Raw genomic sequence first — 12,186 nt, forward strand, 5'->3', positions numbered from 1 at the left:
AGTCACGAGCAGGTAGGCCGTATTAACCGGGGAGCTGAGTGGATGAAGAGGTAGGCCATAATGAAACCGACATTAGACCATAAAGTCACGAGCAGGTAGGCCGTATTAACCGGGGAGCTGTGTGGATGAAGAGGTAGGCCATAATGAAACCGACATTAGACCATAAAGCCACGAGCAGGTAGGCCGTATTAACCGGGGGGCTGTGTGGATGAAGAGGTAGGCCATAATGAAACCGACATTAGGCCATATTAACCGGGGGGCTGTGTGGATGAAGAGGTAGGCCATTATGAAACCGACATTAGGCCATAAAGCCACGAGCAGGTAGGCCGTATTAACCGGGGGGGCTGTGTGGATGAAGAGGTAGGCCATAATGAAACCGACATTAGGCCATAAAGCCACGAGCAGGTAGGCCGTATTAACCGGGGGGCTGTGTGGGCCAGGGTCGATTTGAAAAGTGGAAGACAGTTCGTGTTTGGCTACATGCTCATGTCACCGGATTAGTATAATCTGTTCCATGTCCTGTATGCTGTCAAAATGTCCAGGGGTGTACAGTTACCAAGTAGCTAGCTAGCAGCTTGCCAAGGCAGCCGTTCCTAAGCAACGGATTTGTTGGAGTGCTTGCTTGAGTGCTGAAGCCACTTGGCGAGAACTCTACAAGAAACTTGGTGACTGAGCACACCCCAGATTAATTACATGGCGACGAGGATAAACATCTGTACCATGACTTGTTTTGGCCATTTGGATGAATTCGTCCATCAGAGGGCAGATTGACACAACACGCGGTAAGGTTACAGAGGTGACGAGGCAAGTTTGAGGATGTGATATATCAAGGCCGAGCGAGGTGAGGTAATAACCATGAGTAGAGCACGCATGCTAAATGACCACAATCCAGACACAGTTGGCTGCCAGAGGAGGTGCGTTGAACTGTGCACCGGAAGAGGAAGTACCATAAGTCATGAGTACAATAAACTGATGTCTACAAACGTTTTGGATGCAAACTGCGGCCCATTGTCAGTTACAACAAGACGGTCAGGTATCACGTGCTCAGAGAAGACGGACCTAAGCATCTGGCAGACTGCATGGCTACTCGGACTAGTGCTGATCCTCTTGACGGTTGGGAATTTTGAGTAGTAGTCACAGATGAGCAGGTGTTCTGCATGGTTGAAGAGGAATAGATCAGCTGTGACAGTTTGCCATGGTCTGCTTGGTATCTCGGGCTGTAACAGTGGCTCAGGTTGCTGGGATTTCTCATCGTCCTTCACAGTGCAGTTGAACACTGCTAGCCTGAGCACGGACGATGTTGGTCGGCCTAATATGGCTGAGCCATCAGACTCTGTGACGTAGAACTCAGCATCGGCTGTTCTTCCCTGGTATGAGCAGGGTATACGTACAGCCCCAAAGTGAGGTACACTACATTGCCAAAAGTATGTGGACATGTGCTTGTCCAACATCGCATTCCAAAATCATGGGCATTAATATGGAGTTGGTCCTCCCTTTGCTGCTATTACAGCCTCCACTCTTTCTGAGAAGGCTTTCCACAAGATGTTGGAACATTGCTGCGGGGATTTGCTTCCATTTAGCCACAAGAGCATTAGTGAGGTCGGGCACTGATGTTGGGCGATTAGGTCTGGCTCGCAGTCGGCGTTACAATTCGTCCCAAAGGTGTTAGATGGGGTTGAGGTCAGGGCTCTGTGCAGGTCGGTCAAGTTCTTCCACACCGATCTCAAAAAACCATTTCTGTATGGACCTCGCTTTGTGTATGGGGGGTATTGTCATGCTGAAACAGGAAAGGGTCTTCCCCAAACTGTTGTCACAAAGTTGGAAGCACAGAATCGTCTAGAATGTCATTGTATGCTGTAGCGTTAAGATTTCCCTTTACTGGAACTAAGGGGCCTCGTTCGAACCATGATAAACAGCCCCAGACCATTATTCCTCCTCCAACAAACTTTACTTTTGGTGAAGATCCCAATCCGGATCCGGATCTGAGATTTTTTTTAAAAAAGTGATTCTTCACCATTGAGAGATGGGACGAAAAACGATATTGCATGATATCTGAGAAAGTTGTGGACGGATTCGGATGAAACTCGGTGGACAGGTTGGGTGTGTGAAAAGGAATGATTGATTCAATTCCGGTGAAGATCTGAATCTGAATACGTTAATTATTTAATTACTAACTGATTCTTCACCATTGAGATTTCGGGCTCAAAGCGATATGTAGGTTACGATATCTCAAAAAGTTGTCGACGAGTTATGACAAAACTAGGTGAATGAGTTGGTTTGGTCACAAGAACAAGCCGATTCGATTTTGGTTTACAGTTGGTCTGGATTCAGGTCAGACCTATCAGTGGGATAGAAAATGTAAACTATTCAGCCCGACAGAGGTGTGTGCTCTACCGAGTGCCGTTCCGTTTTGCCAAGTTTCACTCCATGAGTGATTTTTCATGTTGATATTGTTATGTACAGCTTTTAAGTTGGAAAGCAGAAATAAATAAAAAACCTGTGTTATTTTGATCACCCCCCCCCCCATCTACTGGAAATGTATTTATTTGATGACGTCATTATCTTCAGCTACATCCGAGTTCACCATTTTGTGACCCTCCCTGAAGGAGGAGGGGATTGCATTTGGGTCCGTTTGTTTGTCTGTTTGTTTGTCTTTGTTTGCTTGTCCGCAGTGAACCTTCGTGGTTTTCTCCACAACTGCTTGTCGGATTGAGCCGAAATTTTCACCATCGGTGTGACTACTCATGTGGAATGTTTTAATGATAATTATGACGTCGTGGATCACGTGGTGTGGCAGCCATGTTGGAAAAACGGGAAAAAAATTGGACCTCTACCTCTGAAACCATACCAAAGAAAAAATTGAACCTTGGCACAAAGTAAGTACTCCTCATTGGGAATGACATACCTGCCAACCCTACCGATTTGCGCGGTAGCCTACCGATTTTCTATAGCTCCCAACGCCTACCGATTTTATTAGTCAGACATACCGCATTTGGAAATTATTATTGGGAAAAAAAATTATTTGTGTTTTTTCAGTTTTGCATTCGTTTCTCACTGCCAAGATCAAGATCGTATCACATGCGGCTGCTTCTACATTCTACAAAACTCGTGCCTGACCTTGATTTCTTATCTCGTCAGCGATTGGTTATTGCTTCCAAACTAAGCATGACCAATCAAATGGGACGACGGGAAACAGCGGGCATTCATTTCCAGATAATGCGCCATTTTCCATTCCTGATCAAAGACTGCAGTGAACAGAGAGGACTCATCGCTTCAGTGCACGACAACAATGCAAACAGCAGAAAAGAAAAAAGCACCCCCACGCTGGATCAACAAGTTTAAGCCAAGTTGGACAACATAGTTCAAGTGTATCAAGGCTTCGCGTAAGGTAAACTGTAAATATGTTATGAAATCAGAGTGGCCAGTCATTTCATTCATAAAGATGTATCGGTGAGTTTATGTAAACTCTTGTGTACACGCATGGGCACATACATGTGGAGCTTGGACAGTCAGTAATTTATGGAAACGTGACTGATGATCATGATGTCTTGGAAAAATAAAGATTGGTGAGTAGATCAACCGTGTCAAGTTTTCTCTTTTTCACTCTAAAAAATATGTTGATATATTTCAGCTAACTGTGGTCTCAAAATGCATGAGATTGCACCATTTTGCTTCATTTTTTTTGAAAAATTTACGGGGGGGGCATGCCCCCGGATCCCCCTAGGGACGCGTGCGACGCCAGCCTACCGCTTTTCCTTCAAAAAAGGTTGGCAGGTATGGAATGAGTCTAATTTTTTTATGACATCAGAGGTGCTTTCATTATGAGGTCATAATTGCATATGTACAACGCTACATGAGATCAGTTTGAAAAATTTTGAGGGTCATCTAGGGATAAAATGGTACACAAAAATTTATTGATGACATCATCAGTCACGTGATTCAGCAGCCGTATTGCGTTTTTGTTTTTTTTTAAACCTTCAAAAATCGTTTTCGCTGAAATGGCTGAACTGGTCATCACTACCAGCAGTTATAAAGTGGCAGTTCTAATTATGTATTATTAATTACGTAACACACCAGTACACAAACGCCACACAAAACAAGTCCTGGCGATGGTCTGCAATCTTCGATTGCTCTTTTTCTTGTTGGTCAATGTAATAGTTCTGCTGTTTGTTTGTTTTTTTGTATGCAGAGTCAAGGTTCATGGAAGAGCTAGAACACAGAATGGATCAGGATGCAACAGAATGAAAGGAACAACAGGCGAAGGTGGAATGCCAACAGCAGGGCTGAGGGAGTAAACAGATGGGGACCGAGAAACAAAGAATGGGGTCATGATGAGGGGTAGGGGGGAACACAAGGGTGGACAAAATGGATACAAAAGTAAAATTTGGGGGTGGGGGTGTGGGAGGGTGGGGGGTGGTTTAATGGGTGTATAAAAGATCATGGATTTGGATGGGGAATGATCTGAGATGGTGGTGAACAGCTGTCTTGAAGACCTGGAGGAAGGAATGCGATTGAAGAGAATGTAAAAGTTGGCTCCACAGGTGAGAGAAAAGAGAAACAAATGAGTGGTGGTGAGCAGTGATTGTGGATTTTGTGAGTTTCACTAGAAGGGGTCGTTGCTGTACTGTGTGCACCTTGCAGATACCGAGAGGGCACAAAGCACGGAGAAGGCAGAGGGTGCAAGAGCAGAATGGATGCGGAAGAAGAAAGAGAGACCACTGACATGTCGGTGATGGCAAAGTGATAGGCCCATAGACTCAGCTTCATTGCGGGATATTTCCAATGATCTTGAAGGCTTTGGTTTCCACGGCATCAAGCTGAGCAAGGTGTGAGGCAGGCGCACCATCCATCAAGTACTCCATCAATCTGCGGAAGAAAGCCTTGTAGTTGGATAGGAGTTCAGGTGTGCCAAGGAAGGACGTTGCATGCTGGAGGATGCCAAGTTGGCATTTGGCTTTGGAGGCCAACTTTGAAATGTGACTTGCCCAAGAAAGATCATGGCTGATAGCAAGATTCAAGAGTTTGAATGACTGAACTTCTTTGAGAGGGTTGTTGAAAAAGTTAATGGGAAGGGTTTTGGGGTGGCCCTTTCAGAGAGAGATAGTGAAAGTGTGACATTTGTCAGGATTAAAAGACATGTTCCAAGTGCTTGCCCAGTTCGTGATTCTATCGAGGTCCAAAGAGCGGGAACAGGCTGCAGCCTGCATATGTGAAGGATGAGGAATGTTATGACAGGGTGGAATCATCAGCAAATATGCAAAGAGGATTTTACAGAGAGTCTGAGATATCATTGATGAAGATCACGAATAGGACTGGACCCAGAGCACTGACTCACGGCAGTCCAGCCTTGTCAGGGAGAGGAGATTAAAGGATTCCATTGAGAGCCACACATTGGTTACAAGAGTGGAGGAAGCCAGTAAGCCATGTGTGGAGTTGGCCTGTGATGCCATTGGCAGAGTTTGGAGAGCAAGGCAGAGTTCCAAACTGAATCAAAAGCATGAGCTATGCCCAGAGAGACGGCCTTGAACTCATGTCTGACATCGATGGCCTCCATCCATTGTTGGGAGAGAAGAGGCAGCATGTTCAAGGTGGAGTGACCAGGTCTGAATCCAAACTGATTATCTGAGATGAGGTCATTGGAGAAAAGGAAGGCTTTCATATCAACTGCAATGATGGGTTCCAAGACTTTGCTGATGATTGGAAGTAAGCAAATTTGTCTGTAGTTAAGGTGATCCGTTTTACACCTTTTTGTGGAATGCATTGATGTTGGCTGATTTTGAAGCAGATGGAAGATGACCTCGGGCAAATGATTGGGTGAAAAGGGCAGAGAGAGGAAGTGTAAGACCAGCAGAGCAGATTTGTAGGACACCTGAGCTGATGCTGGCTGGCAAACAATAACTGTTACACAAATTGTACTCAGCAAAACAATACTTTAAACATTTTTTGACGTTTTCAGAAAATTTTGAAAAGTTGCACCTTTAAAAAAAAAAAAAGTTCAACTGACAATTTCCCGGTACCAGAGAGCACCAGTGTCATGCAATTAACGTTGAGTCTCAAGACCTATGTTCATAAAACTTGCACTTTATCACACCTGAATTCAGCGAGCTGTCAGGTAAGTTGACTCACCATGGAGAAAGATATCGTCCCAGGCATTCATGTGTTTTTTCCAAAGTGGGACGCTCAATAAACGGAGTAGATCCGGTGGGATGAACAGCATGGGTACACTGGTACGGAACATCTCTGTGATGGCTTGGATAAAAATTTCGGAATCAGCTGGCACGGTGTTCCCAAGTAAGCCCATACGCTCACCGTACAATACCCGGCATATAGCTGTGGGGACAAAGGATGCCAGTATTTCTCAGCTTGTCTTTTATCTGCTTGTAGTTACATTGTTGATTTATGGGTGTCTAATCAATTTGCAGCACTTTATAACAAACCAATTTAATTTGCTTTGTCCAACATTGTCTGTTTGTGGGTCTGAATGTGACTGAAAGGCTCACACTCGAGTGCAAACTTGAACAGCTCATTGGACAGGTCAGGTAGGGCGCTCTCAGGTCTTGAGATCGAGTGTAGGCGAGAAACGAACTCATTGCAGACAGACTGCAGAGAGGGTAGTAATGGTGGTAATGCCTTGGGTGAAATGACATCATGGTTCAATGCCAGTCGTGTTTGACGCCAATCTTCACCACTCCTGGGTGAGGGTGAGTCAGGGATCATGAAAGTACGTTGGAAGAAAGAAAAAAAAAAGACAGAAGTTTCATAAATGAAAAATGAAACAGCAAAAATAAACATGAAAATAAAATGAAATGAAAAAGCATGGAATTCAAGTTCAAGGAAATAAACTTCTTACGATTGACTTACAAATCAGAACATCAATCGGTTAATTTTCCTTAACAACTCACTTAAGAAGAACACCATGACTTCGCTGCCGATAGTGCCGGTAAGCGAGCCATGGGCGAACGACCATACGCTCTGGTGTGATGCCCTCCACCATGAAAAGCCGAGCTGAATCACCTGGCAGGTACACATTGACGGTGTCTTGTGCGCCTATTCTCTCCCTGAGAAACACGAATGATTACATGACATGATGGTCAGCATTATGAAATTCTAATTGTATCAGAGAAATAATATTCTAATAATATTGAGAAAAGACATAAAATGTCAGAGCCCCTGCTGTTTTAGTAATTTTGCTGGATGGAGTTAAAGGGCTCGCACATATTTACAAGATTTATGTGAACGCGCAACTGACTTGTGACATGTGACGTGTGAGTGGTCATGTGACATGGAAGATTGTGTACGATTGGGTTATTCGATCATGAATATTAATGATGTGGGTCATGTAGTCATATTGTGTAAGATAGTCACATGACATGAATGATGTTTTTGATTGGGAATGAAAATTTCATACAGAAGGGATTCAATGTTCATATATTTTGGAGGAGACGTAATGAATTACACAAACAGCACAACACTTAATATTTATTCATGCATGAAATAAATTATGTAACTGGAGACAATAGAAAATTATCATTCAGTTGAAAATGCTGTCTGATCAATTTTTGTAAACTGTACTTAAAGTAGGGTTGTGCATACAACCATACTTTTTTTGAAAGGAGTGTTTTTTATGGCCAAATTTCACGCTGAACACGAATCCGTTGAACTTTTTGACATAGGATGATGTCTTAAGTTGGTAAAATGCAAAAATTCAAAATGGCCACCAAATTTACCCACTTTTCAGGTAAAATTTGATAATTATGGCTTACTAGGGCATGTAATAATATTACATGTAATAATATGAATATTACATGCCCTAGTAAGCCATAATTATCAAATTTTACCTGAAAAGTGGGTAAATTTGGTGGCCATTTTGATTTTTTGCATTTTACCAACCGAAGACATCATTCTAGGTCAAAAATGTCAACGCATTCGTGATCACCATGAAAAATGGCCATAAAAAACACTCCTTTCAACGAGACAACAGAGAAAAAGTCGATGTGTGCCCAACCCTACTTAAAGGTGGTTGAGGTGAAATTGAAGAGTAATCAAGTTATTTTTTTTCATTTTCATGAAAGATGCTTCATGGTATAGGTATGAATTTTTTTTTTTAGAATAAAACAAGTTTGAATAAGATCGGTAAATATATGTCCAAGGAATGGTTGAGGACATGTTCAACATCGAGATTTTTACAACTAAAATGGCCGCCAATCTACCAGTCGGCCATCTTTGATCAGATCACAAAATAAAGTGAGGTGCACGTGTATGCCATCATGTACTGTGCTTGTGCCGAGTTTGAATAAAAAAAAAATCGAATAACATAAAAAAAATCATACATGTCCGAGATATGGCTGTGGACGGACACACGGACATGACACGATCCATAAGCCCCCATTTCAGACTAAGCCCAATGGGGGCTAATAATACTATTACGGAGTTATGGCGTGTGTGTGTGTGTGTGTGTGTGTGTGTGTGTGTGTGTGTGTGTGTGTGTGTGTGTGTGTGTGTGTGTGTGTGTGTGTGTATATATATGTATATATATATATATATATATATATATATATATATATATATATATATATATATATATATATATATATATACACACACACAGGGTGTCCCAAAAAAAATGTACTCACATTTTGGCTCCTCATAACTCATTGAATTTTTCCTTTCTTTTCAGATCAAATTGGCCCTAATAATGGCAGAAGTACAACTTGGTGTTGAAGAAAAAAAAATTATCATAAAGTGCTACTGGAAGCACAAAAACATCATGGAAGTGCAAAGACAATTTGTTGTCTTTGTTTTTGCAAAGACAATCTTTGTCTTTGCAAAGACAATTTGTTGTCTCCCTACAGATTTTCACAAAAATCCACTCAACGTGACGCACCATTGCTCACATCCGAGATAAGTTTGAAACAGATGGAACTGTGCACGACGTCCATAAGGAGCGTTCAGAAAGACCACGGTCATCAACCACCCCCGCAAAGGAAAATCAATTGCTGGAAACCCTCCACCGATCCCCACGGAAATCTGTACGACAAATGGCTCGTGAGACAGGAATCCCAAAATCAAGCGCCCATCGCATTTTGAAGTAAATTGATTGGAAAGTTACATTCCAACATTAATCCACGCTCTAAATGAAGACGATCCTGACCAGAGAGCTGAATTTTGTGAGTGGTACCTGGGCAAAGGCGAAGAAGATGCAGCATTTCCATCGAAAATTGTTTGGAGCGATGAGGCCAGATTCAATTTAAATGGCTCAATTAACCGACACAATTGCACCGACTGGGCTCCTGAAAATCCGCATGTTACTATGGAACACCATTTAAACTTACTAGGGGTTACTGTGTGGTGTGGGATATCAGCATTGGGCATCCTAGGGCCATTCTTTTTTGAACAAACTGTCACTGGGGATGTTTACTTAAACTTGCTGCAGGAATCCGTCGGTCCACGTGTCGAAGAGATATTTGGTGACGAAGAGGTTTACTTTCAGCAGGATGGACCACCTCAACACTTCCACCGTGATGTAAGGGCCTATCTCGAAGCAACTTTTCCGAACAGATGGATTGGTTGAAGAGGTAGTGTTGAATTCCCTGCACATTCCCCAGACCTCACTCCAATGGACTTCTTTTTATGGGGATATCTCAAAGATAAGGTTTACGGCTCAAAACCAGCAACAGTCGATGAGCTGAAAGAGGAGATTGAAAGACAATTTCTTGCAGTTCCAAATGAAATGATTCGTAACTCTGTTGAATCCATTGGTCCGCGTTATCAGCTGTGTTTGGAATGTGATGTTCGTCAGTTTGAACAGTTGTAAACATGCTTTTATCCATTCATCCATTGAACCATTAATGTTGTTTCTAAGTCAATAAACAACACATTTATTATCATTTAAAGAGTGAGTACATCTTTTTGGGACACCCTGTATCTTCTTCTTCTTTCGGCTCGCTCCCGTTAGGGGTCGCCACAGCGGATCAACCGTCTCCATTTCGCTCTATCCTCCATATCTTCCATTGACACTCCAACCACCCGCATGTCCGCCCTCACCGTATCCATGAACCTCTTCTTTGGCCTTCCTCTTCTCCTCCTGCCTGGCGGCTCCATCTTCAACATCCTTCTCCCGATATACTCCGCTTCCCTCCTGAGCACATGTCCAAACCATCTCAATCTCGCCTCTCTCACTTTGTCTCCAAACCGTCCTACCTGCGCTGTCCCTCTAATATACTCATTCCTTATCCTGTCCATCCTCGTCACGCCCAACGAGAATCGCAGCATCTTTAACTCTGCCACCTCCAGCTCCGCTTCCTGTCTTTGTGTTAGTGCCACCGCCTCCAAACCATACAACATAGCTGGTCTCACTACAGTCTTATATACTTTCCCCTTCACTCTTGCAGCTACCCTTCTATCACAAATCACTCCTGCAACTCTTCTCCACCCACTCCATCCTGCCTGCACTCTCTTTTTCACTTCTCTCCCACACTCTCCGTTACTTTGGACAGTTGATCCCAAGTATTTAAACCAATCCACCTTCCCCACCTCAACTCCTTGCAACCGCACCATACCACCACCCTCCCTCTCATTTAAGCAAATGTACTCCGTCTTACTCCTACTGACTAACATTCCCCTTCTCTCCAGTGCGTACCTCCACCTCTCGAGGCTCGCCTCAGCCTGCTCCCTACTCTCCCTACAGATCATGATGTCATCCGCGAACATCATAGTCCATGGGGACTCCAGTCTGATCTCGTCCGTCAACCTGTCCATCACCAGCAAACAGGAAAGGGCTCAGAGTCGATCCTTGGTGCAATCCCACTTTTACCTTAAACCGGTCCGTCATTCCTACCGCACACCTCAATGCTGTCACACTGTCCTCATACATATCCTGCACGATCCTCAAGTACGTCTCCACCACTCCCAACTTCCTCATACAATGCCACAACTCCTCTCTTGGCACCCTATCATAAGCTTTCTCTAAATCCACAAACACACAATGTAACTCCTTCTAGCCTTCCCTATACTTCTCCATTAACATTCTCAAAGCAAACATCACATCAGTGGTGCTCTTTCCTGGCATAAACCCATATTGCTGCTCACAGATCGTCACCTCTCCTCTCAACCTTGCTTCCACTACTCTTTCCCACAACTTCATGGTGTGGCTTAACAACTTTATCCCTCTGTAATTTCCACAGCTCTGCACATCACCCTTGTTCTTGAAAAGCGGAACCAGTACACTTAATCTCCACTCCTCCGGCATCCTCTCACTTTCCAAGACTTTATTAAACAATCTGGTTAACAACCCCACTGATATCTCTCCTAAGCACTTCCATGCCTCCACTGGTATACCATCTGGGCCAACCGCCTTTCCACTTTTCATCTTCTTCATAGCAGTCCTCACTTCATCCTTACTGATCCACCCCACTTCCAGATTCACTATCTCCACCTCTTCCAACCTTCCCTCTCTCTCATTTTCTTCATTCATCAGCTCCTCAAAGTACTCCATCCACCTTCTCAACACACTCTCCTCGCTCATCAGCACATTCCCATTTGCGTCCTTTATCACCCGAACCTGCAGCACATCCTTCCCAGCTCGGTCCCTCTGTCTTGCCAATCGGTATAAATCCTTTTCCCCTTCTTTTGTATCCAACTTCTCATACAGCTCGTCATATGCCTTTTCCTTGGCCTTTGCCACCTCTCTTTTTGCCTTTCGCCGCTACTCCTTGTACTCCTGCCGACTTTCTTCATCTCTCTGACTATCCCACTTCTTTTTCGCCAACCCCTTCTTCCTTCTACTTTCCTGTACTTCCTCATTCCACCACCAAGTCTCCTTATCTTCCTTCCTCTGTCCAGATGTCACACCAAGTACCTTCCTAGCTATCTCCCTCACAACTTCTGCTGTCGTTGCCCAATCATCCCACCCATCTTTACCACCATCCAACGCCTGTCTCACCTCCTCCCTAAATTTCACGCAACAGTCTTCCTCCTTCAGCTTCCACCATCTGGTCCTTGGTTCAGCCCTCACTCTCTTCCTCAACCTCACCTCTAAAGTCATCCTACAGACCACCAATCGATGCTGTCGAGCTACACTCTCCCCTGACACAACCTTACAGTCACTAATCTCTTTCAGGTTGCATCTCCTACTTAAGATGTAATCCACCTGTGTGCACTTTCCTCCACTCTTGTATGTCACCCTGT

General features: G+C 43.9%; 1 protein-coding gene across 4 annotated transcripts in view; it reads right to left on the reverse strand.

Annotated features, from left to right (window-relative positions):
• The window catches only part of LOC147011659 (cholesterol side-chain cleavage enzyme, mitochondrial-like), a 93,516-nt gene that overhangs the window by 30,684 nt on the left and 50,646 nt on the right, over positions 1-12,186 (reverse strand). For all 4 annotated transcript variants that reach the window (XM_085858583.1, XM_085858581.1, XM_085858582.1 and 1 more), the window contains 3 exons: positions 6,903-7,058; positions 6,501-6,691; positions 6,127-6,330 (listed from right to left, as the gene is read on the reverse strand). In XM_085858583.1, the coding sequence (XP_085714709.1) occupies positions 6,127-6,330; positions 6,501-6,691; positions 6,903-7,058 (551 nt within the window). The remainder of the gene's footprint in view (positions 1-6,126; positions 6,331-6,500; positions 6,692-6,902; positions 7,059-12,186) is intronic.

This window comes from Eptatretus burgeri, chromosome 15 (assembly GCF_056783735.1).
Source record: "Eptatretus burgeri isolate ZD-2024b chromosome 15, Ebu_testis_v1, whole genome shotgun sequence".
In the NCBI taxonomy this organism is placed as follows: domain Eukaryota; kingdom Metazoa; phylum Chordata; class Myxini; order Myxiniformes; family Myxinidae; genus Eptatretus; species Eptatretus burgeri.